We start from the raw sequence: 24,919 nt of genomic DNA, 5'->3' as shown, positions 1-24,919 counted from the left end.
CATGCAAGTATCATCTATCAGTTACTTTTAAGACACTATTACATATGTAATGTAGATATAATGATGTATGTGTGAACTAAATGATGGTTAGTGTTTGTTTACCTTAAAAGGTCATTGCTAACGCGCTAATGCTAATCGCGATTGCTAACAGTTTAGCATAGTCTAATTTTGTTGATGTTCAATTAATAATGCTCATGCACAGAAGATACAAATAATTAGTTGTTATATCCACTCAATTCAACTCATGTAGATATAATGATGTATGTGTGAACAAAGTGGTGGTTAGTGTTTGTTTACCTTAAATGGTCATTGCTAACGCGCTAATGCTAATCGTGATTGCTAACGGTTTAGCATAGTCTAATTTTATTGGTGTTCAATTAATAATGTTAATGCACAGAAGATTAAAAAAAAAAATTAGTTGTTATAGCCATTCATTTCAACTCAATTCATCTATCTATCTACCTAAGGATGGAGAAATAACACTGTGTATGGAGCCGGAGTCGTCCACGTTGACTCCGCCAACGCATCCGGGGGACGCCTCAGGCGGCAGTAGTCCGGGGCAACCCCCGGCTTCGCCAGTGGGCGAGCCGAGGGCCTGCGACGCCACGGCGGCCAGCCTCGCTCACACGCTACAGGAGGAGGAGGAGGAGGAGGAGGAAGAGGCTGCCGGGCAGCAGGAAGAGGGCCCGGCCGCTTCCATGGCAACCAACTGATTTCCTGGCTGCCACGTGACTCGTCCATACAAACTGACCGGGAGTCAGCCGTAGTAATACAATATCTATCTATTATCATGTTGCTTTTCAGGTATCAAAAAATACAAACTTTTTTTTCCCCGGGCAAGATGGATTGTTTGAAACTTGCGCTGATGAGGAGACCTGATGCAACAAACTTTGTAAGCCTTACATCCCAAAGGTAAACACAAGACGAGAGGATGAGGAGCAACACGGACATTACCATCAGGGATCAGGAGGGAGGGGGAGGCAGTGCGTGTGGGGGGGAGGGGGCGTGGGGCGGGGCTGTGCAGCGGATACATGCATGCGACCCCATCACCCTATAACGAAGACCTAACATATTAAAACATTATAATAGGAATAATTTTATAACAATGTGAGATGGGGTGAAGGTGCAAGTGTGAAAAAAAAACATTTAAGTGTATAATATTAACAATTTCCTTCAATGGAGGAGGTCAGAGGAGGAGGAGGAGGAGGAGGAGGAGGGGGCGACTTTGTTTACACATTAGAACATCGTGTTTCCCCCCTTCTTACATCCTAATGAGTTACGCAACCCCCCCCCAAATGATGAACACAATGAAAACTTCCATGACGCCGCACACACACAATAACACTGCACAGATAAGGATTGTACTGTAAAGATAAGTGTGCTTCCTACTCTGTCTCACTGTATGCATGTTCCTATGGAGTACCTGCACTATACAGCACTGTATCGACTTTGCACTGAACCATAGTCGGGTGCGGGTGGCGGGACGGAGGATTTGCAGTAAGCTCGTAGTGGCGTGGAACAATAAAATGGAGGGGGGGGGGGGGGATGGGGATGAAAGATAAAGCTCTCTTTATTCTTCTTTTTTTTTTTGCACTGATGCAATCCAACCCATCTGAGGTTGCCTTCTGAACTGTTGATGTTGGCCGAGGTCCACTCTTGAAAGCTTTCAACAACCAAAACGCCGCCACTTGACAACGCCAACCCTCACATGATGATGATGATGATGATGATGATGATGATTACTATTTGAATGTACTGGCCTGGACCAGGACGTTTTCCAAGGGATTTGTGTGTTGAGATGGAATCCACTGTTGGCTCGACTGCAACACCACTAACGACTACATATGGTCCGGTCCAGAAGTTCTGCGGGCAATGAAAGTTTTGGGATTTTGCGTTTTTGCACTGCCGCAAAAATAAAACGAGATGCCATTCGAATAGAGACTTTCGGCTTTCACCTGAGCGGTTTCACAAAAGTTAGGAAGGCATTTACCATTCAGGAATTAGAGCCATTTGATGCAGAACGCGGTACATCAATTTTGATATTTTCACATCTTTTCCCATTGAAATGAATGGAAAGGAACCCCCCCCCCCCCTCCCCACAAAAACAAAAAATGTTGTTCCAGAACTCAAGTGGGGCTTATAATGTTGCAACTCTTTTCTAAAATCATCGGTGCGGCACTAATATTAGTCATTCTATGCAGGGGATCAAGAAGATGTAACTGTGAAAAGAGTTAAAGCATAATGCTAATTAGCATTAACATTAGGCTAGCGGGGCCTTTTTTCAAGTTTTTTTTTCCACCATCAAATCATACTAGTGGGTTGTAGTCTATTTAGTAGTAGTTTCCTTTCCGGAGATGTTTTGCCAGGCCTTCACAGGCTCCGCCTTCATGTGCTACATGCTTTATAGGGTTGAGATCAGGCGACCAATTTGACTATTGAAGAATGTTCGCATTTCTTACATATGTTATGTACATATGATTTCTCTAGTTTATTTTCCACATGTTGTGAAATGCTTTCCAAAGTTGAAAAAAAAATGTCTCTGGTACCAGTTGTTTGCACCTTGTTGGAATCCTTCCGTCCGATTTACATTCTTGACGGCACATTTTGACAATGATACGCCTCGCTTCCCCAGACTTCTGCTGATGTTGTGAAAAGCCACACTTGAGACAAGGCAAAGAAATTGCATATTCGGATCTCGAGCCAATAGAGCGTGCTTTTCTCTTACTGGAGACAAAAGTGAAGGTGGCTGCAGTGAAAGCATCTCCAAGGAGGAAATCGTCAGTAGTGATAGTGGTACTGTATTTTTACAAGCATGTCACTGATTATTTTGAGTCCCTGAAAATTGAGAGATCGGGACTTTTAATTCCTCACTGGTAAATGCCATCTGTCCTTTTGCATGAAATCTCAAAGTCTTCAACTGAATCCCATCTCCATCACGGCGATCTACAAAGCCAAACATCATAAAAAAACGCTTCTGGACCTAAAACATGAATATCCAAATTGTAACCAGCAATAGGCAGGCACAAGGCCGGCTTGTCAGTGTCAGCTCGTGTTATATAGATGTAAATAATTTAGGAAAAACAGCTTAGACTCACAAATTTCTCATTAAATATGATCAGGTCCAATTTTTTTCTTTCACCATTTGGTCTTAACTTTATGTTGTGTTTTCTCCTTAACTCACAATTTAGGCCCGCGTTGCGTTTGTGTGTGGGTTCCATTCAGGTGGCGACGAAAACATGCTTGTGTGGGTTTGCCTTGCGCCTACGACGGACGTGTGCTGCCCAATCAGCCAATCAGGGAATAGACGAGGCGGAGCTAAAGGCGTCTTCCTTGCTCATGTGTGATTACTGCGAGGCAGTTGCTTGTGTGCTCACACTTTTGCATTGATTTTGTTTTATTTTCCTGTGAGGAATACGGAGGGGCCGGCGTTAAAGAGACTTTCCGTGCATGGAAACCTTCCATGTCTTTTTCTGTCGGGGAGCATCTTCTCCTCCTGTTGATTGTGTGAGGACCTTTTAAGATACAGTACATATACTGTATATATACATATATATATATATACTGTATAAAAAACAGCAATTTACTGACTCGAATGAATTGATGTATCGATGGCTTCTTTATGCAATGTCAGGACAATGTTTATTTTTCTACTTGAAATCCCTGAAGCTAGAATAGGTGTCATGGTTGTAAAGTCGTGCTCTCTTAAAACTGCTGGCTCAAAAGTAACCCAAATTGGGTGAAGTGGCTAACCCAGCGCTGGGGCCAAAAGGGACAGAGCCAATGCTGGGTTATTTGTACCCAGCGGATTGGGTTGAGGATTTGACCTTTCACGTCGGGTCAAGATGTGAAGTCAAAGTTAAAGCTACCAAGAAGTGTAGCTGTTCTTAAAAATAAGAATAATTATATTGCCAACATTTTCTAAGAAGAAGAAACTTTTCCCTTAACCCAAACTTGGGTAAAAGTAACCCAATCCCTTCAAAATCCCCAGCGAGTGGGTTAGGAAATCAACCCAGTAATTTTTTGTGTGCACTTGGACGCCGAGAAAAAAAAATCTGAGGGATTAAAAGTTGAATTTTGGCGTCGGTTTAGCGCATTCCGAACAGAATGTCTTTACACAGTGGCACATATTCATTTATTTATTGAGCGACTAGGGAGGATTAGCTTGTACAGAATCTACGGTTTTATGTGACCCTTTTATGTTTCTGTAAGGGTCTCGTTAGATGCTGCTTTCGGTTCTATATGGGCTCACCTCAAAGAGGCAACATGCATGGGGCGGGGGAGGCAGAGGGTTGAATTCCTGCTTTTATTTTGTTGATCCAAATCTCAATGAATGAATAAATAAGAAGCCACATTGATTTCTGTGGATGTAAAGGCTTTAAGGACCACGTCTCTCTCTCTCGTTCTCCTTTCGTATGAGTCCACTGCCGCTTTATGCGTGTTTGTGTGTATTTCTATGTTTGTGTGTATGTGTTGTCATGTCAGAAGACGGTTAAAACAAAAAAAAAAACATTGGAAACATTTTTGGAACAAAGGATATTAGAGGCAATCAGCAACATCAAGACCCACGGCTTGTGGGAAATTACAATACACCTGTGCAAAAGTGTGTATAAAAATTGGCACTCACGCATGCTTGATGGACCTTTCTTCCTTCTGGTCTCCAATTTTTTTTCCCGTTAATGTCTTCATCTGTTTTGTTTGTCCTCCTCCTCCTTTCTCCTGCACGACCGAACCTCCTCCCACCCCTGCGACTCCTTTTCTGGTCTCCACCTGTGGAGCAAATAAACAGACAAAGCAAACAGCTCCTGCATATTGTATGTGCGTTTGTCTTTTTTAGACCTGCTCTGCTTTGCCCTTGCATTGTCTGAAGACAAGAGAAGCATTTCAATCAGGGATGTTCACGTTGATAGTGATACACACTTTTAAATATGGGCAAAGTACGTGCTCTTAATATATTTCGTTTTTGGTAAGACCCATTATCAAATGGTTTGAAGCAAACAACAAAATAACCACATTATATATATTTTTTCTATCTCAGAGAAAAGGGCTCTTGCATAAATTTTACCATTGAAGGATGGCATAAAACTGACTAAGAACTCTTTTTCTAAAAAAAAAAAAAAAAAAAACTCACTCAAAATCTTAATATTATTGGAGGTACAATGTTTGTCCTGCATATCATTGCAAATCCACCAGAAATTATGAGCCCTACCCGTGTTGTAGTCTAAGGCAGCAATGTCTGCCATCTAGTGGTCATTGGTGATATTACAACTTAAAACCACAATCCACTCTTGCAAATTGGCAGTTCAGCAACAGCAGATTTGCCTATTTGCAGATTTTTTTCTAATATTTTTTCATAGTTTAAATTTTGGACATTTGCATTTTTTCCATGTAAGACATTTTTAGAAGAATATTTTGGGTTTGTAAAAAATAAATAAAAATATATATATATATATATACATAGAAATAATGAGTTTTTTCTTTTCTCCAAGTTGCCTATCCTTGAAATAATGGGTAGTGGGTGTTTTTTTCCTAGTGGATGAGCCTCAATATTGAGTAGAATGGAAGAGGTCTCAATGAATAATTAAAATAAATTGTTCATAATTTTCCCCCATTTATTTTTAAAAATTACAGACCATTATGGGTGATTTTAGAGCAATTATATAATAGTAAAATCATTCATTTAAATGAACCCTAATCAGTAAACAATCAATCCTCGTCGAGGTCAACGTCATTATCTTGTCATATTTCATTGTTAAGCGTTGCCAGTCTTTCATGGAGCTTCTTGGTGAAAATAAGCTGACGCTGACGTAGCTCTGCATCGTATAGAAAGACAGAGATGTCAAAAGAGTTTGTAAAAGACACAGGAAGGCACCTGAGATTTGAAGAGTGAAAAAAAAAAAAGTAGAAAAAGTTGGCTCGCTGAGAGCGCAAAGTTTGTGACCTGACTCGCCCTTCCTAGATGGGCTCATCCGACTCCTCGCTCTCCCGCTCCTCATGCAGGGCGGACAGCGTGAGGACGGGGCCGCTGGGCGAGCCCGGCGAGTCGCTGGGCGAGGGTGAGGAGGGAGAGGAGGTGGACGGGGACGCCGGCTCGCGCACGCCGGCCGAGTCGCCCCCGCCGCTGCCGGGCGAGGACGGGGCGTCGCGGGCGGGCATCCCTCGGGAATCGTCCTTCCTCACCAGATCCCCGTCCCTCCTGCTCCCCTCGCCCCAAAGGTCCCGGTCCCACGTGGGGGAGGAGGCGGTGGAGGAGGGCGGCTGGTGCTTCTTGGTTTTCCTACTGGCGTCCCGGAAGCTTGCCAAAGGAGGGCGGAGCCTCACGCCGCTCCGAGTCGAGCCCTCGATGGCTTTCTGTAACTGGGACAGCAGAAGAAGACAACTGAAGTCAACTTTTTGAAATAGCGTCAATTCATAAGCATGCACAATTTTTTTTAGTGAGGCGCATTTATGTCCAAGATCCAAACTGTCAAAAACAACAAAAAGGACTCTTACCTCTTTGAGTGCAACCACACCCACCAGCTTGCCAATACTGGTGACGTAGGCGTGACTAAGACCCAGCAGAGAGAACAGAGTGTGGGTCTGAGTAACAACAGAAAGGAGGAGGAGGGGTGTGGGGGGGGGGGGGGGAGTGAGGGGGCGTCCAGTCAGTGTTAAATGTATTGGAATGTGACAGCATTTTGCTTGCGTGGTTGCTCTTAAACACGTCACCTACATTTATTAACGATGTATGGAGTAATGTGCTGCATACAAGTCAGATGGCACATAATGTATATGTAGCGTGTGTGAAATTCTTCTCCCACCGTTTGCGGCACACAATCTCAAAACTCTCTCTCAAAAATTAATACATTAATTAAATCCAACCAAGCACTAGGGTTGGGCATGGTTTGAATTTGGACAATTTGGGTTGCAAACAAGTCTCGATTTTAAATCTTTAAAAAAATAAAATAACATTTGCATGGTTTAAATGAGGGAGCTAACCAGGGAGGAAGGGAGCTACCAGTTAGTTATTTTGGAAGAAATCCTTTGAACTTCTCTGTTCCTTGATTTCATTAACTTTTTGACTGTTAAGAACTTTTACTATGAATTTCTGTATTTTAAACCAGTTTATTAAAATAAAACTGGAATTTTTCACAAAAGAGGTTCATTTTTGAGGACCTCAAGAAAATACAATATCATACTGTATACTGTATTTATCATATCTGAATGGTCTTCCTCACCAAGCGACTGTTTGGCACTTGACCTGCTTCTTACCTTGTGCAAAGACGTTCTTTCCACCAGCTGAAAGGGGGAGGGGTCAATGCGAATCTGCTCCATATCCATTGGCTTGTCCATCTCGGCCTCCTCCCAGGCTTTGATCTGCGTTTGCCAATGACAGGACCACACTTATCATACGCTAACTTGACTTATTAGCTGATAATTCTAAAACGCTGGCGCTCCTGTACCTCGTCTGGCGACATGGTGTCAGTCAGTGTCGGGGGAGCTGCTTCCTGGACGGAGGAATAAAACAAAGAATATGAATGAAGCTGCCATCTTGGATACTACAAGTCCAAAAATGGCAAATGGCAGGGTGACGTACCTGTGCGTCAGTCTGCCCGGTCGATGATGACGAGGAGAAGAGCCTTTGAAGGGTCCTCCGGACAGAAGGAGCTTTGCGCTTGTCTGAAGATGTCAACATATAAACGTAGAGAAGAAGCATCAGTTTAATGGATAAGATGTTAAGTGAGTTACAAACCGACAATTGGGCCAACATTTTCCACCGTAAAAAAATGACAGTGAGAAGAGTTTGTTTTGTTTCTACAATGGCATTGCTGGATAAGCTAATAGCTAACCCATCTTCTTCTATCGCTACTACTACGTTTTTTTTGTATTTTCTGGCAGCCTGGATGTCCTGTGGCACCATGCTGCCTCTCACAGGCCAGTCTTGGTACTACAAGAGATAACAACTAGCTTGGGGGAAGAGAGTCACATGACACACAATGAAAAAATTGCTAACTAAAAGAAACAAAAAAACAAAAACATGGCGGGATTGTCAAGGAAGACGCAACTGGCCACAAAAACAGGAAACTGGAGGAAATCAAAATTGAGACGTGTGGGGAGCTACCTGAGCTTGTGTGATTGCTGGCGGGTTCCTGAGGTTTGGGGGATGGGATGGGCCCGTTACATTCATCCAGCACCGGTACACTCTGAAAATAAAACACACATTCATATTCATCTGCATCGCACGACACCGTAGCGATCCATCCTCATCATCCTCACCTTGTCCCCCCCCTCGTTACCGCCCTCCTCATCCACGAAGGTGAACGACTCCCAGCTGGTTTTGGAGACTTGGCTCGGTGAACTCTGACCTTTCTCAAAGACCCGCCTGGCTGGCGAGAGCCACCAGTCGGTGGCGGCTTGGAGTTCTATCCTCTCAATGGAGCCCAGAAGAATCATGGATTCTTTGCAGGCATGAAAGGAACGCAAAGTTGGCAAGTCTGTAGCCATTTTTGACTACACCGTCAATATATACAGTATATTTCCTAATTTAGCAAATTATTAACATCCCTAACCTTTGGAGTCGACAAGGGGGATGGTTTTCAGTGTGGTAGTCTCCAACAAATGATTGAGTTCCCGATAGGTGGAGTGAGATGACAAGAACGTCACCTTGCGCACCATGATGTCCTCCATAAAGATGTTGTACTTGCTAAAACAAAACAAAACAAAACAAAAAACACCACAATGGACATGACTAAACACGACCATCCTTTTCGGCTCATAACATGTGGGTGCCAACCCTACCTGGTGTGCCCGAGGGCCAGCTCAGGCAAGTACGGCAGCTTCTTCACTTGGATGATGGAGTCGTAGAGCGAAGGCTGCAGACCTTGGGCCACCATGTTGGCCAGAATGACCGCCACCATCATGGGCAGGATGTGGGCGATTTGACCCGTCAGCTCGAAGCAGATCACTGCCGTGGAAACGGTGTGAGTGACCGCTCCTGTCATGGCGGCCGCGCCTGGTACAGGGAGCACAAGATCATCTTGTAAAAAAAAAGAAAGAAAAGAAGGCTTGCAATACATCGTTATTAACTCATTTGCTCCCAAAGACGTATAAATATGTTCTATTTTAATTGTTTTAAGAGTCCCAAAGACGCATTTATAAGTTTTTTTTTAATGGGGGGGTTTTATGCTAGAGCATACAGTATGCTTTGATGCAGCCTCTCAACTGCAAAGAACCGTTGAAGAAATGGTAGTTATTACACAAATGACCAGCTGGTGGCAGTAGAGCCAGCTTATCTATATTCTAATGCTATTTGCTGCAAAACGGAAACAGATAGAAAAAAATCCTGATGAAAGAAGAGACTATAATCTTTCTTTTGGCAGGTTCCATGATTTTATAGCAATAGAACACAACATTCTGTGGACCTTGCAAAATCTGTCAAAATCCAGTAAAACAGCCGGTAGCGAAGGAGGTTGCTTCAGTGAAAATGGCTGGGAGTGAATGAGTTAAGGGTGAAGACAAAATGCAATTTTTATATTTTAACAAGAAACATGAAGTCAACAAATATGATTTGCCTTTGCAGGCCACATAAAATGATGTGACGGGGCCAAATATGGCCCCCGGGCCTTATGTTTGATCTCAGTGCCTTTGGGGCTCCCCAAAAGAAATAAAATACATTTAAGCAAAGAAAAAAAAAAGTGCATTATATGTATGCAAATAGATATATTTTATATATACAAATATACATAATATGATATAAAATAACCAATAGTGTTTATTTATTTGATTTATAATAATTTGATAAATAATAAAAATAATTAAAAATAATTGTTTTAATTTTATTTATTTTTCTTGAGGTTGGATTATTAATCAGTATAATAAAAAAAACACTCATTAAAAGGGATTTCCACTGAGGCAATTAAAAAAATATATTATAAAAAAAAGATATATAATTTCTAGTACTGTAATGACTGAGTTGAATAAAAAAAAAAAAAAAGCAAGTTAAAATAAATAATCTTGTAATCCACTCCCATAATAATAACATTTTTGTGATCGGCTTTATAAAAAGGTCACAGTCATCATCCCTTGGAGGCCATATTTCATTTTCCAGCAGAAGGTCAAGTGCAAAGTACAATGTGGAAGCCCGAGACTGACCGATGACGGCGTAGCCTCCCGGCAGGATGCGATACACGATCCCGTCAAATAGGATTCCATTTGGGAACAGAGTGGCCATGATCTCCCCTACGAGGCGACCAAAAGCGGCTCCTAGAGGAGCGAGATAAGGCACGCTTGGTGAGGACCAACCAAAAGAAGCTGCTGAAGGTCAGCGACCGGTAACTACGCTTGCTTCACTAAAAGAAGAAAGAAATAATAAATCCTCTTACCTAATATGAACACTGGCATGAAGGCGCCCGAGGGGATGGGCATGGTGGTGGAAACTGCTGACATCCAGAACTGCGACATAAAAACAGGATCAGGGAAGGATGGAGAGCAATCCCAGAGGTTGTGTACACACTCACTCCTCACACGTGAATAGGTACAATACAACGACACACTCAAATGACATACAACTCCTATTGTACAGGATGTTCTACCAAAAAATCTGTCACCATGTCCAGTTCTGGATTCTTTTTTCATGAGATGTGTTCAAGTCATTTTTTTTTTCAGATTTTTCAGGAAACACAACAAATTGAACCATTTGCATCATGAGATGATTTAGGCAAAAACATATTTTATATGATTTTTTTGCGAAAAAATGACTTAGGCAATTATTTTAACAGGGTGACGAAGTATTACTTTTACTTTTTTTCAGGGTAAACAACTAAATTTATTAGCAACAAAATGCTTTTTAAGCGTGAATAGCAAGACAATTGTATAAGAATACACCAACTAGAGAGCCGAATTGGACATGGCAAAAAAAAAAAATTAAATTGAAGGATTTTTTTTTTACCAATATAGTATTTTTTAACTCATTTGCTCCAAAAAACATATAAATACGTTCTATTTGAAATATTACCATGCTTCCAAAGACGTATTTATACTTTTTTTTAATGCTAGAAGAGCATACAGAAGGCTTTGATGCAGCCTCTGAACTGAAGTGAATTTATTACAAAAACGGCCAGCAGGTGGCAGCAGAGTATAAGAGATCAACCAGGGCCATGTTGCAAAAAGCTATATTCCCACTGTTTTAAAACAAACAGATAGAAATAGACTTTCTTTTTCTTTTTTTACCCTGATAAAAGAAGAGACTCTAATCTTTCTTTTGGTAGGTTCCATGTTTTTATAGCAATAGAACACAATATTCTGTGGGCCTTACAAAATCAGTCAAAATCCAGTAAAACTGCCAGGGGCGAAGGGGGTTGCTTCAGTGAAAATGGTTGGGAGTGAATGAGTAAAGAGTGAGGGTGGCAATTTAATTTTGTTTATCTTGTACATAAACAATGTTTACTTAGCATATTCATAATTTAAATTATGTCAAATTATTTGGAACTCTGTATTTTATTGCGCAAGTGTACTTAACGTTGTGGCCTCTGAGTGTGTATCGCTGCTCACCTTCATGACGAGGAAGAGGAGGAGGATGACGAAGACGCTGACCTGAGGGTGAAACCACACGGCCGAGCGGCCAAGGCCGGGCGGAGGGGCGGACGCTGAGATTTTGGTCCAGGTGAAGTTGTCGAACAGGGAGTTGATGCACTCTCTGGGCATAAGCTGCCACAGGAAGATGACACTTGCTTGTAAAACTCCAAAACTCATCTCACAGAAAGGTGAAATTCCATAAAAATGCAGAGGATCGGTGCATTTGATCATTGCTCTTATCGCCACCGGCAAAACTTGGCAAAGGAGATGACAAACAAAAAATGATCTGATAGTACAACCTTCTCAAGCTACACGATAAATTAGTCCGTTCATCCATTTTCTACGGAGCTTGTCTTGATTAGGGTCACGATTGAGCTGGAGAAAAAGTCGTACCTCAACGTACCTTAACTTACAAGTGACTTTTTTTGCTTTGACTTGTGAGCAAAAATCTGAGATAAGAGTGCTAGTGAACTTGACAGATAGTGAAAAAAAAAAAGTTTTGAACTGTTAAATGCCATTCCTAGTTGACATTTACTGTCAAATTAAACCTAACAGAAACACTTTCTGGACAGTCTGCTAGTTTAATGCTAACCTACAATGGAAAATGCTATAGTGGGTTAAAAAAACTAGCATCGATGTTGCGATGTTATAATCCATTTAGCGCGACTATTTGAACACAATTTAGACAGAAACACATGTAAATAGACCACATAATACTCAAATATATGGATAGAATAGAATAGACAGATAAAAAAAATTTTTTTTTTGATGTGGTCTCTTTTATCGCAGATATTCACCTATTGTGTTTGAGTCTGAAACTGCATCGTAACTCGCGTCCATTAAACGCTATTTGAGGAACAACGGTATTAGCGAGAGACGATTCTTCCTCACCTCGCCAGCCATGAACTGCCCAAATCCAGGAGGAAACGTGAAGGTGGCGATGATCAGCGTGACTGCGCCTGGATAGATCAACCGACTGGACACACACACACACACAAACACACATCTGACACTTTATACGAGGAAAACAAAAACATTGGATTAAAGTGAATCAAATCTGTTCTGCCTGCCCGCGTAATGGCGGCGCTGAGTGCTTCCAGATTGTCGAGCCGCAGGGGAGCAGACATTGAGTGAATACCTTGCCAAAAGGTTATTAAAGCTCTCCTGCTTTCTGCCACCATGAGACTGATGAGCTCATAGAGAAGCGCCGTGCAAAATAATGTGCTTTACGTCAGCAGATGTTCAAGTGAGGCTTTCAGCTCGTGGGTATCGCGACACAAACATTTCTCATAAGTCGCATTCGGTCACAAGCTACGAGATCTCAGTTCAACGTGTTATCAAAGACGCGGAAAGTTAATCAAGGTTTCGTGACGGTAGCAGATCCTCCAAGGTCCTAGAATGGATTGAGTTCATGCTTCAGGGGTCCACAATATAGTGATGAATAAAAAAATCGGATGTAATATAAGTGCATGTAAGTGTGTGTGTGTGTGGACTGACTGCTTTGTCAGAAAGCGTGTGAGCGCCGTGGGTCTTCTCATGACCAGAACCACCTGTCTGTTCAAGTAGACGAAGAACGCCCCCAGGAAGCCGCACGAGATTCTGAAAGCCGAGAGACGAATCCCTCAGATGCGTTTCCATTTGATTATGTGCACGCACGAGCACGCGTTACCCGATTATTGCAAACGCTGGCAGCTCCTGCAGGTCAAAGGGGAAATCCATACGGAAGTTGGTTTTGAAGAGAGCAGTGATTGTGACTGTTAGGGAGGGGGGGGGGGGAAACAAAACAAAAAAACAATCAGCTTCACTTGAAGAAAACAATACAATCATGTACAATTCATTACCTAACTAAATCAGATTGCTTTGATTTCATTCCCAGTCTGCTCACAAACCCTCAAGGTGAAATTTTCACGTTATCTGGGGATTGCTGTAATGTGATATATTAACTAAAATGATAGCCTTCAGATTCTACATTTCAACTGGACTTAATATTCCAATGCAATTTGGTCTTTTGACATTAAGCTACGCGGCTATCCGCTGAGAAATGAAGTAAAATATCCTCTAAAAGTGTATTGCATGTGAATTAAAGCTTTCATTTTTAATTAAAGCTGTAATTTTGAGTGCTTTTTTTGCATGATCCTGCTAACCAACAAATAGCAACACAACCGCCGTGGGACCTCGTAAGGCAGACTGTTGATCATCTAGCATAGGAGTGGAAAAACTTTTGCTGCTTAAAAATAACAGATGGGGCACTCATTTGTAGATAAAAAGATGTAAATAAAGTATGTAAAATGGTTAATTTTAATAATAAAATAACAAATGTTCATTTAAATATACTGTATTACTATTTTTTGAAAAATGATGTGCACTTTTTTTTTTACTTTACTAATGTCTTTTTTTTAATTTTAGTATGTACTAAATCAATAACTAATGAGATAAATTAATGCAAAATTCAATTAATCCATTTTAATTGACCAAATTTAGGGTTAAAATTGTTATATTAGGACAACAAATAAAATTGGTTCTTTTTAATGATAAAATCATAAATTCACTTCTGACTTTTGTATTGTATGCATTTATTTTCTTTAATTAGAAGTAAATAGCAAGTTATTTTAAATAAACAAATATAAACGAGCAAATACTTTAACATCATTTTTTGACATTTATTGAAACGTCACCATAAAACTGTACATTTTACTAATATTTATGTAGTTTATTATTCCCAACAATTTTGAAAAAAAAAAAAAGGGGATAAATACAAAATAAACCAATATCGGGGTGGGGGACTCTACATCTTGTAAATTGAAAAAATAATAATAAAATACAATTACATCCAGAAGTATTTGGGCAAAAACAATTTTTTATGACTTTATATAGCAGAACAACTCATCTGAAATAAAACACTGTAGATGTGACAGTGTTTTATTTCAGATGAGTTATGAGTTATACGAGTTGTTCTGTCTCATGTGTGCGTGTGTCCTGCACCTCTCCTCCTCGTCTTGCGCTCACCTGCTCTTGAATGTGTCTTCCTCACCTGCGCCTCGTTATTATCGGATGACCTCACGTATTTAACCTCGAGTCTCATTCTGTCTCAATGCCACGTCGTTGTAACGATCCAGCGTTTCTTGATCATGCCACTGACCCAAAGTAACCGCAGAGCTGCTTTGTTTGAGTCTCACATTAGTTTTCTGCCTCATATCCTGGACACATTCAGCTTTCCAAAGTATACCACAACACGTGTCATTCCTAGAGCGCTGAAAACTGGAAGCGGCAATTTATTTAATCTTATTAATGTTGGTGGTGTATGCAGGGCAAACGAGTGATTGATACGAGCTCAAAACCAAGTTGTCTTTTTATAAAATGTATATTCTACCTCAAACTACCAGTACTTGAGAGTACTCATGCTATTGACTTCACGTATTGTTGAATCTGTGATGATGTATGACGTCTGCTGGGGACTGGATTACGCAGATCAGTTCTTAATATGCAGTGGTGTATCCGTACTTCCGCTTAAGTGCACAATGTGATTACTTTTGCCAACTCTGTTAATAATCCTAATCTCCCAATATGTGTCCCCACATTTGGACAATAGTGCAAAATCGCTGCTTATACATTTATACTTGAGGGGGGGAAAAGACGAAGGACTTGTCACAACCGGCTACTTTCTACAAAATGCCGGCACTGCAGTATTTCCAGTGTGTGTGTGCGTGAGTGTGTGTGAACTGCGTCTCACCAGCATCCTTGTTCCATACAGAGAGCACCCTGAATATGAAGGCGCTGAATGTGGCGGCAAAATATCCCCGCCAGTAATTCCTCACTGCAAAGTAGGTAGACGTGACCTCAATACTGAACAACACCCCTGGTGTTGGCAGAGGAGAGAGAGAGGGACGAAAGGAGGGATGGAGGACAGAGGAGGAAGGAGAAGAAGGAGGATTAAGGGGAAAACAAACATGAGGGAAGAAGTGGTCAGCGAGGGAGACGAAGTGGAGAGGGAGAGAGAAAAGAGTTAAAAAATGCTGAAGGAGACGAAAAACACTCAGAGCTGAGGGCATAATCATACACAAGAGGAGGGCCACTAAACACACGAGTGAGCTCTTAAATATAGGCACACACAAACAAACACACGCACATGTGAGTGACTTAGATGACCGAAAGTTAATATTGTGGTGTCTTAAGATACAAGTAACCCAACTTGTGAGTTTTGAGATACGAGCCATCATTCAGCTTTTTTTTTTTTTGCTTTGAGAGTTTAAGTAGCTAAATTAACAATTCTTCAAAAAAGATGCTTCAATATGTCTGCTGCCACTCAAAGTGGAAGTTTTGTGAAAAAATAAACAGAAAATGAAGAGAATTACACTTTGTGTGTTTAAAACAACCACATAGCTTTGCCTTAGAAAAGTGTGCTTAGCTTAATGCTAGCACAGAATGCAAAACGCCGTTGACATGTTAAGTGAACGGTTCATCAAAAAACGAAGCTTCAAGATATTTATTGCTACTCGAGGTTGAACACAAAACGAAGAGAATTACACCTTGTGTATTCAAAACAACACATAGCTTAGCTTAGCATTGGTAAAGTCCGCTTAGCTTAATGCTAACATACATCGCAAAACGCCATTGACATGCTAATGTTAGCATCAATAGTCGCTGTTTTAGAAGCAAATAGTATTTAGATATAAACGGTGGAAAAACACAGACAGATAGTATAACAATACTTACAGACATATATATTTTTGTTATTCGCCACCAGAAATTACTAATACAACAAAAGCTTATTAGTTACTACATACAGTAGCACGAGAAGAAATACTAGTCTTCTTTGTGTGTGTGTGTGTGTGTGTGTGTGTGTCGTCATGACTGTATTATATTGCCTCCTGGTGGCCAAGGTGGGCACACCAGAGGGAGAAGTAGAATTAAATCATGAAGTCCAAAATGTTTTCATTCTTTTTTTTTAGGCTGCTCTCGCTCTCTATTTTTTTTTTTGTAGAACACAAGATCATAAAGACAGATGATCGGAAGTGCACGTGACCCGTAAGCCATATTTTGTCCACCGCTGCTCGCTCTTTTCCCGAAGCCCATATAACATCAGTCAAAGTTTCACAAATACTATTTCTAACCAATCTCGCTGACTGCTAATCAGTTTTGAAACCAACGGTAATTTTCCCGCCGACATGATGATCCTGCGTAAAGGAGGTTGAAGAATAACAGCAAAATCAAGAGCGATTACAATTCCCCAGCATTTTCATTTGTCAGCACTTTATCATTCATGTGCCAGTGAAGCAGCAAAGTGTCATTAAGATGATAAGCATTTGATCACCGATTAAATCTCATAAATTGGGATCCGTTGCAAAAAGAGCTTTGAAAAGCGATGTTGTGAGGGGTGCAAAGTTGTACAGTACCTCCTAGTGGAGTGCCGAAACAGCATCCCACCCCAACGGCACAGCCGACAGTCAGAATATCTGTGTAACCGTAAGGGTTCTACTGACACAGACAACAGAAGGGTGGGGAGGGAGGTGGGTGGGGGTGTGGCAATAGGGTTTTTTTGGGTGGTGGGGTTGATGGGACAGAAAGACATAAAAACAGGTGATGATGGAGAGGGGGGGGGGGTAAGGTGGGGTCGTGTGACAGTGGGGAAGTAAAATTGGATAAAGTGAATAAATAATGATTTTTACAAGAGGGAGTCATAAAAGGTGTGAGGAAACATCACAACACAGCGAAGGAGCGCATGCATCTCGCAAAAAAAAAAAAAAATCAAAGTCGCCCCTACAATTGTCGCCACATACTTTTAACACATTAAAACAAGCAAACAGAATGTATACAAAATACTTTTAAACCTCCAGGTGGGACTTGCCTCCCACTGGAGCAGCGAAACAAGTGGCCACTCCCACAGCACACGCACACACCAACAGGTCCTGGTTATGGGTGCCGTTCTGGGGTTCAAAAGGTCAGTAGGAGTTGGGGAAGCAAAGGGGAGGGGGGCGGAGCCGTTGGGATCAATGAGAGGTGGGAATAAAAAGGGAAAGCGCAGGGACAAAAGGGGGACACGGGAGGTCAACATTATTACACATGCCACACGTTAGCGTCACACTATTAATACGGAGAGACACAAACACAGATGAGGTGTTGGTGTGGGAGGGTTCGAGCCGGGTGGTGAGGACAGATAGGAGAGGAAAACATTTTTCCCATTTTCATTACGGCACAATTGGCTTATCATTAACGCTTACAGTGCTCTTGACTAGCTTGTCAAAAAAGAACTGCGCCTTAGGAAGTACAGTTTGTTTTTGTTGCAGAGTTGTCAAACGTAATCGATTATTAAATTGATGGACAACAAATATAAAAATCGAGTAATCGTTTGGAGCCATTTTTTTAAATTATATCATAACAACATTAATTGTTCACTGATTTCTGTAGTCCTTCATGAAAATAAGACATTTGTTTTTAAAACAATGACCGAACTGCTAACAAGTGTTAATTTTATCCGCCATTTTAAAATTGAGTCCAGTTTCAAAATGAAAATGAATCCAATTAGTCCATTAATCAATTGAATAATCGATTTTTGAGTATTGATTCTACTGTGACATGATAGTGTGCTACTAACTCATTCACTGCCATTGACGGTTATAGACGTCAAAAACTATTTCTATTAGTTTAACATTTTTTTCTACTTTTGAAAACAAGAGTATGAAAACCTAGATTTTTTTTATTGTACATTTGGAACAGATATGAAATGTGTGATTAATCGTGAGTTAACAATTTAAATCAAGCGATTAATTACGAGTAAAAATTGAAATCGCCTGACGCCCCTAATTTTTAATTATCACCTCGTCAGGCGATTATAAATTTTTTATTTTTTATTAATCACATGATTTCACTAGTTAACTCACGATCAATCACACATTTTATATCTGTTCTAAATGTACATTTTCATACTCTTGTTAACAAAAGTGGAAAAAATGTTAAACTAATAGAAATAGTTCAAATACATTTTTTACGTTTATAGCCGTCAATGGCAGTGAATGAGTTAAGAAGTGGATCCACTGAATGATCAGTGAGAAACATTGTGCTAACGACCAAACATGTATTTCTTGTTTCAAATGTGTCTTTTTGCCGGGGTCACAAAAATGGGAATTTTTGGACAAGAGGGGGAAACCGCACACGTCCGTGTTGGTCGGCGTGTTGCCTGAGGCTCCATCTTACCTCATAGACGCCACAGAAGATGGACATGAAGCGACTCAGCACGGCGGCACAGATACTGGCGATGTGGACGAACGGACCCTGAGGGACGAGGCGGATGACAGACACATACAAAACACTGACGATGGCGTGTAAAACAGGGAGTCTAAAATGGGTCGCGTGCTATCGAAACACATCAATCAGGGCCTAATTGCCGGGTGAGATGGCCTTCGCCGCCGCTACGACGGGGGGTGGGGAGAACTAATGCACTCCTTGGAGGACTTGAATAATCAGCGAGGGGGAGGCAGGGCAGGACAACAAGACAGCTGATGATTTATTATCCGCTAAACTGGCGGCAAGAACAGATAGAGTGGGAGAGGAATGAGGGGAAGGTAAAAAAGTGATGATGGCGGCGATGCTGGATGCAAATGAGGATGGAAAGCTTGTTGGGCCACAGTTGGCAGAAGGACTCGCGCTCGGTACGGATTCGACTTCTTTATTTTAGGTAAAAGTCAAAAAGCACAGACTCTGAAAAGCGAAACGTAAAAATGTATTTACCACTCATTTGATAACTTGGTACAACGAAAAATAAACAATTTTACTGCACAGGAAATAGTCCACAATGCTTGAAAAATAAAGACTAAAAATAATTATATAATAACTAGGGGTGGAAAATTGTGAATGTCTCACAATTCGATTTCGATTTTTGGGTGTGCGATTCGATTCAGAATCGATTTTCGATTAGGAAAGATTTTTGATTCAAAATGATTTGATTGACTGATTTTTGCTTCAATTTATGGATGTTCAAGGAATCATAATGATCTACTCCAGTCTGACACGCTAATGCTAATTAGCGCGCCACTCGCGGCACTTTTATCACTCAAAAGAACGTCTCCACGCTTCAAAAAAACAACTTTTATTGGAATAACTTGATCGTGACTTTTTTTCTTCTACTCTCTAATGTGGCTACAATTTAACAGTGTATCAGACCGCGTGGAACCACACTGCCCCTCAGTGGCCAAATCAGGTACACCATGAACAGCGCTCCCAATAAGGGCACGCATAAACAAAGGGAAGACAGTATAAAATTAAATAAAATCAATTTTGGGACATTTAAAATCGATTCTGAATCGTACTAAATGAGGATCGCGATTCTAATGAGAATCGATTTTTTTGGGCACACCCCTAATAATACCAAAACACTGCAAATTATTATTTTTTTTTTAACCTCTACAGGAAGCACATCACACAGCTTTACCTCTTTGCCCACTGGCATCCCGCTGCCCAAGCCTGCCGTCAGGCCAATGACTTTAGCCACGAAGGCCTTCAGGGTCAGATACTCCTTCAGAACCACGCCCCTCAGGATGGTTTTCAGCTCGGGGATACCGGAACCTGGATCAGCGAGGGCAAGCAAACATCTGTAACGCGGTGAGAGGGCTTGACAGGTGACGTGGAGTCGATCTTACCGATGGCCTGCGGGGAAACCAGGTGGCAGAAGAGCGACGCGAACATGACTAGGATCATGGGATAGCTAATCCAGGCCAGGTACTGGAGCGCCACGTTGCCCTTCAGCTCCCCATGAATCCACTTGTAGGCTACAGGACGGAGAGCGCAAAGGTAAACCAGGGGAGACACGCCCCCCCTACTCCACACCCCCCTCCCAACCCCCACCTCAGCTACCTTGCAGGCTCTTGGCGCTGGCGTAGTCCATACTCCAGCTGACCAGCGCCATGGTCAGGCCAAGGAGGACCAGGAAGATCCAGTCCTCCCCCATCTTGGTCACAATGTAGCGCCGCGCGCGAGCCAGGCAATCTGGAGCGGAAATTAATGATTCCATTTATCAGTGCGGCTCGTTTGTGACACTCAGTTGTTGTAACAATCGCTGCGAGTAATGATGAGGAGGCCAAAGACTTCATTAGTACACATTATGCTGATGGCTTATAGGATTCTATTTGAGAAGAATTGTCCTTATACTGTATATATGAATGTAAACTATAGGCATGAGAATTGATTATTCAGTTAATTGATTGTTGCAATTGGGATCAAATAGAGTAAAAAAAAAAAAAGTCAAATAGAAATGTCTGTAATTTTTTTTAAATGAGAAAAATAGCACTGTATAGTGCATCGAGATTATTCCATGTGCGGCTGTTTCTGGCCACCGGGGGCAGTGTAACAAAGACATGCACAAACATCAATGCTAGTTTTGTTAGCATCTCTATACCGTTTAACTCATTCACTGCCATTGACGGCTATAGACGTCAAAAAATCATTTGAACTATTTCTAGTTTGTTAACAAAAGTGTAAAAACCCAGAATTGTTTTTGTATTAGAGCAGATATAAAATTTGTGATTAATCGGGAGTAAAAAATCATTTTAACAATTTTTATTAGTTTAACATTTGTTTTCCATTTTTGTTAACAAGAGTATCAAAACCTAGATTTTTTTTGTACATTTAGAACAGATTAAAAAAAATTGGATTAACCGTGAGTTAACTAGTGAAGTCATGCGATTAATTACGTTTAAAAAAAATTGATCTCCCGACGCCCCTAATCTTTAATAATTTTTTCTTAAAAAATATATATATTATTAAAAAATAAAAAGATTATTATTATTATTTTTTTTAAAAAGGTTATTAAAAATTAGGGGCATCAGGTGATTAAAATTTATAATCGAAATTAATCGCATGACTTCACTAGTTAACTCACGGTTAATCCAATTTTTTTTAATCTGTTCTAAATGTACAAAAAAAATCTAGGTTTTGATACTCTTGTTAACAAAAATGGAAAACAAATGTTAAACTAATAAAAATTGTTAAAATGATTTTTTTTTACGTCTATAGCCGTCAATGGCAGTGAATGACTTAACATTGCCTGTTAGCATTAGGCTAGCAGATTTTCTGGTTGTTTTAAATACACTTCATGAAAACTAATTACCATTTTTATTATCATTATTTTTCTTTTCACTGGCTACCTGAGAAAAAACACATGGCTGACTCTACGGCCTTATCGTTAGCCATGCGGCGTCCATTTTGAAGTTTCAAATATGCTTCCTTACCCCATTAAAGGCATGCCTGTTTATCCCATTATTGGCCAACAAGACAACATCCATCAATTTGCATTCACTTGGGATATGAAATATACTTTCTGCTAAAAATGTCTGCTTGTGGAAAGGCGGATAGAAAAAGAATTATCACTAATTGACAGCCAAGCTATGCCGGGAATATAATTTGGTTTGTAGCTTCTGCAGCGTTTTTTTTTTTATGAGACGGGTGTAATTGAGAAAAATGCATGTGTACCAAATGGAATCGAGTTTTTCTTATGTTATTGCCAAGCTAGAAAAATCATGTTCAAGATGAATACAAGTAAACATATTAGTCTAAATATATTTTTTAAAGGATCGCATCAGATCATATAGACAATAAAGCTACAAAAGAGTTGACATCCGTTAACCAGCCGGAACGTTCACCTTGACATTTGGAGTAGGGGCGTGGCTTCTTGGTGGACGAGCTGTGACTGAGGTGGGACTCCAAGATGGCGGGATGCTGATGCCGCCGTCCGGTGCCTTTGCCCGCCGCCGCGTTGTTCTCTCCCGCCTGTCTTCGCCATTGTCTCTCTGTCAGCAAACGGGCCGCCTCCCGCCGGGCAAAGTTTCCCAGCTGCTCCCTGTACTCCCCGTACAGCTGGGGGGCGGAAATGTGACAAAGAACCACATTATAAATACAGACATAAATGGTGCTTTGGGGGAAATCTAGAGAGTCTTACATTTTCTATAAAGTGAAAGTAAATGTCATAATTAGGGGTGTCAAAATGAGTGCCTTAATTTTGAGTTAATTTAAAGTTCCTTTAACGCCACTATTTAGCAGTAATAAATTGAATAATAATGCATATATTTGTGGAGACTGGGGTCAAGTTGTATTTTACCATTTTAAAAATGTGCGGAATTTCACAAGTTACTTCATGTTAAAGATTAGGTAGCTCTTAATATGAAAAGAAAAATGCACTGAATTGTTGCCAATGTCTTAAAAATGCAATTATGCCATCTAGTGGTAAAAAAAAAATGACCCAACACAAATCAATATCACACTCCAGTACAGTACATCTTTTTTAATTTTAGCTACATTTTATGAATTATTATGAAATGACTCTATCAATGACTAAAAGATGCAGCTATATTTCTATTAGCTTTTATGTTTATGTTATCAAGAGTATGAAGACTTAGAATTTTTTTTGTGTACATTTAGAATAGATATAACATTTGCGATTAATCGTGAGTTAACTATTGAAGTAATGCGATTAATTACAATGAAAATTTTTAATCACCTGATACCCCTAGTCATAATAAATGTGTTTGATACACAGTGTTGCCAATTTAGCGTCGCTAAATCTGGCAATTTACCAAAACCTCTTGGCGACTTTTTTTTTTGTCAAAAGCGACTAACCACAAATCTAGTGACTTTTTCTGGTAGACAAAGCATTTAAATCATTTTTTATGTAAATTATAAACATATTTAGGGTGTGTGTTTTTTTTTACTCACTTTTTGCCTCTCCCACAATTTCTCCTACAGCATCCATTACAATTATATGTAAATTAAGTGATGACATCTTCAGTGACTTTTAGGACAGCCAATAGCTGAGCTGTTGGTAACATTGTTGACACACCGTAGACACGAGTGAGGTTAACAACCTGGCCAAATCTGAAGGATTAAAAGTATATAAAAAGAGGCTTCATGACTTACAACAAGGCACTCTAAAGTGGTCACGTCAGCGCAAAGCATGCTAATGCGAGTTGTTTTTTTTAATTACTATTTCCAAATTCACACCAATGCAAATGTGATTTAAAAAAATAAATACAAAATTAGACAGATCTCACTGTAAAGCTATTTTTAGACCAGGCCCGCAGGCTGCTCGTGCGGGGCTCCCTGGTGCCCGCGGGCACCATATTGATTACCCCTAGTGTAAGGGATACACACCAACCTGAATACCCTGCAGACAGAAATAGACAAAACGGGCATAGAGATCGGAAAAACCCCTCCCCGAGCGGAGGCCGGCTCTGGACGGCGGCCACACGAGGACATGCCACATCTTCCCCTTCCGACTATGCGCGCTTTACACCTTCCACCACCGGTCACATGCGCGCACAACATGACACCCGACGATCCGGCCTGATCGGTTTGCACTCATTAAGAGCACAGAAGCTGTGAAATCCAGCACATCCGGGCGCAGGCGCAGCATGTGCGACCCAAAGCTGCAAATTGCACGCATCCCCGCTGCCGTCGCCCGCCGCCGCCGCCCGCCGCCGCGCAGAGCAAGACGCTAAATCATCCTCCACATTTGGCTCTCATGTTCACACGGGAAAGGAGAGCTGACCAGGAGGCCCCAAAGAAGACTAAAGCTCCTCTAACTGGCTATAAATCTACACTCTGGTTGCACTATAACGTGTAATCCGTAAGATCGAAATGACACCAAAACCACATGGCACAGGATTTTATGAAGATACAGGAACTCGAGTCAAGTCAGACTAAGTCACCATTTTTACGACTCTAGGGTCTGATTTATCTATTCTCCGAACCGCTGAAACGCGAAATGGCAGGTGCAAAAGTGCACGTTCACGCACTCGAACAGATTGTTCACGCTGTCGGCAACAGGTGCAAAAGTGGTGGAGAAAGTCGCTGTCGAGTGAAAATAAATTTGACAGCACAGAAAACAACCATGTCAAATTTGAGCGGTAAAAACAAAACAAAAAACAGCAAGTATGTTGAAAAATCAAGATCTTTTGTCTACGCTCGAAAATAATATAAATAATAATATATATATAATAAATAAATAATATAATATGTCTTTTTTTTTTAATCAAGTGCACCCCCCACCCCCCCCCCCCACACACACACATAGTTCATAAATTCAACACAACAACAGTTAACATACATTACAAAACTGCTGTTGTCAACAACGGCAAATATGTTAATTCCTTTCCCACAAATTCAATCCATTTGTTGTATTAACTTTGCTAATGAACTTCCCGTTGCTACCCTCGCTTTAACTAGATGCCCTTTCAATAAAGCACTTAAAAAGACAAGATGGCAAGGAAAAGCTAATGAATTGGCTGTGTAAAAATCTCACTCTGTCATTGATAATATCAACATATAATTAAGTTTAGTGCGCAACAAAGTGTGCGCAGTTAGTGAATTTGAGCCGGCAGTGTGT

General features: G+C 40.8%; 2 protein-coding genes across 10 annotated transcripts in view; one reads left to right on the top strand and one right to left on the bottom strand.

Moving 5' to 3' along the window:
- Nucleotides 1–4,798, top strand: part of fam131bb (family with sequence similarity 131 member Bb) — a 34,109-nt gene extending 29,311 nt beyond the window's left edge. For all 9 annotated transcript variants that reach the window (XM_077576329.1, XM_077576331.1, XM_077576335.1 and 6 more), the window contains one exon: nt 468–4,798. In XM_077576329.1, coding sequence (XP_077432455.1) covers nt 468–713 — 246 coding nt within the window. In that variant the 3' untranslated portion in view covers nt 714–4,798. The remainder of the gene's footprint in view (nt 1–467) is intronic.
- Nucleotides 4,631–24,919, bottom strand: part of clcn1b (chloride channel, voltage-sensitive 1b) — a 32,876-nt gene continuing 12,587 nt past the window's right edge. Inside the window, exons 5-26 of the mRNA XM_077576339.1 lie at nt 22,182–22,395; nt 20,398–20,529; nt 20,184–20,312; nt 19,976–20,109; nt 18,742–18,819; nt 16,944–17,022; nt 15,281–15,406; nt 13,220–13,304; nt 13,048–13,149; nt 12,442–12,526; nt 11,527–11,682; nt 10,359–10,428; nt 10,129–10,239; nt 8,776–8,989; nt 8,547–8,680; nt 8,254–8,435; nt 8,099–8,180; nt 7,574–7,656; nt 7,440–7,484; nt 7,249–7,353; nt 6,490–6,576; nt 4,631–6,354 (exon numbers count right to left, since the gene is read on the bottom strand). Coding sequence (XP_077432465.1) covers nt 5,953–6,354; nt 6,490–6,576; nt 7,249–7,353; nt 7,440–7,484; nt 7,574–7,656; nt 8,099–8,180; nt 8,254–8,435; nt 8,547–8,680; nt 8,776–8,989; nt 10,129–10,239; nt 10,359–10,428; nt 11,527–11,682; nt 12,442–12,526; nt 13,048–13,149; nt 13,220–13,304; nt 15,281–15,406; nt 16,944–17,022; nt 18,742–18,819; nt 19,976–20,109; nt 20,184–20,312; nt 20,398–20,529; nt 22,182–22,395 — 2,835 coding nt within the window. The 3' untranslated portion in view covers nt 4,631–5,952. The remainder of the gene's footprint in view (nt 6,355–6,489; nt 6,577–7,248; nt 7,354–7,439; nt 7,485–7,573; nt 7,657–8,098; nt 8,181–8,253; nt 8,436–8,546; nt 8,681–8,775; nt 8,990–10,128; nt 10,240–10,358; nt 10,429–11,526; nt 11,683–12,441; nt 12,527–13,047; nt 13,150–13,219; nt 13,305–15,280; nt 15,407–16,943; nt 17,023–18,741; nt 18,820–19,975; nt 20,110–20,183; nt 20,313–20,397; nt 20,530–22,181; nt 22,396–24,919) is intronic.

This window comes from Vanacampus margaritifer, chromosome 9 (assembly GCF_051991255.1).
Source record: "Vanacampus margaritifer isolate UIUO_Vmar chromosome 9, RoL_Vmar_1.0, whole genome shotgun sequence".
Taxonomy (NCBI): Eukaryota; Metazoa; Chordata; class Actinopteri; order Syngnathiformes; family Syngnathidae; genus Vanacampus; species Vanacampus margaritifer.
The sequence above is the reverse complement of the archived record's forward strand: the minus strand, read 5'-3'. Positions and strand labels throughout refer to the sequence as shown.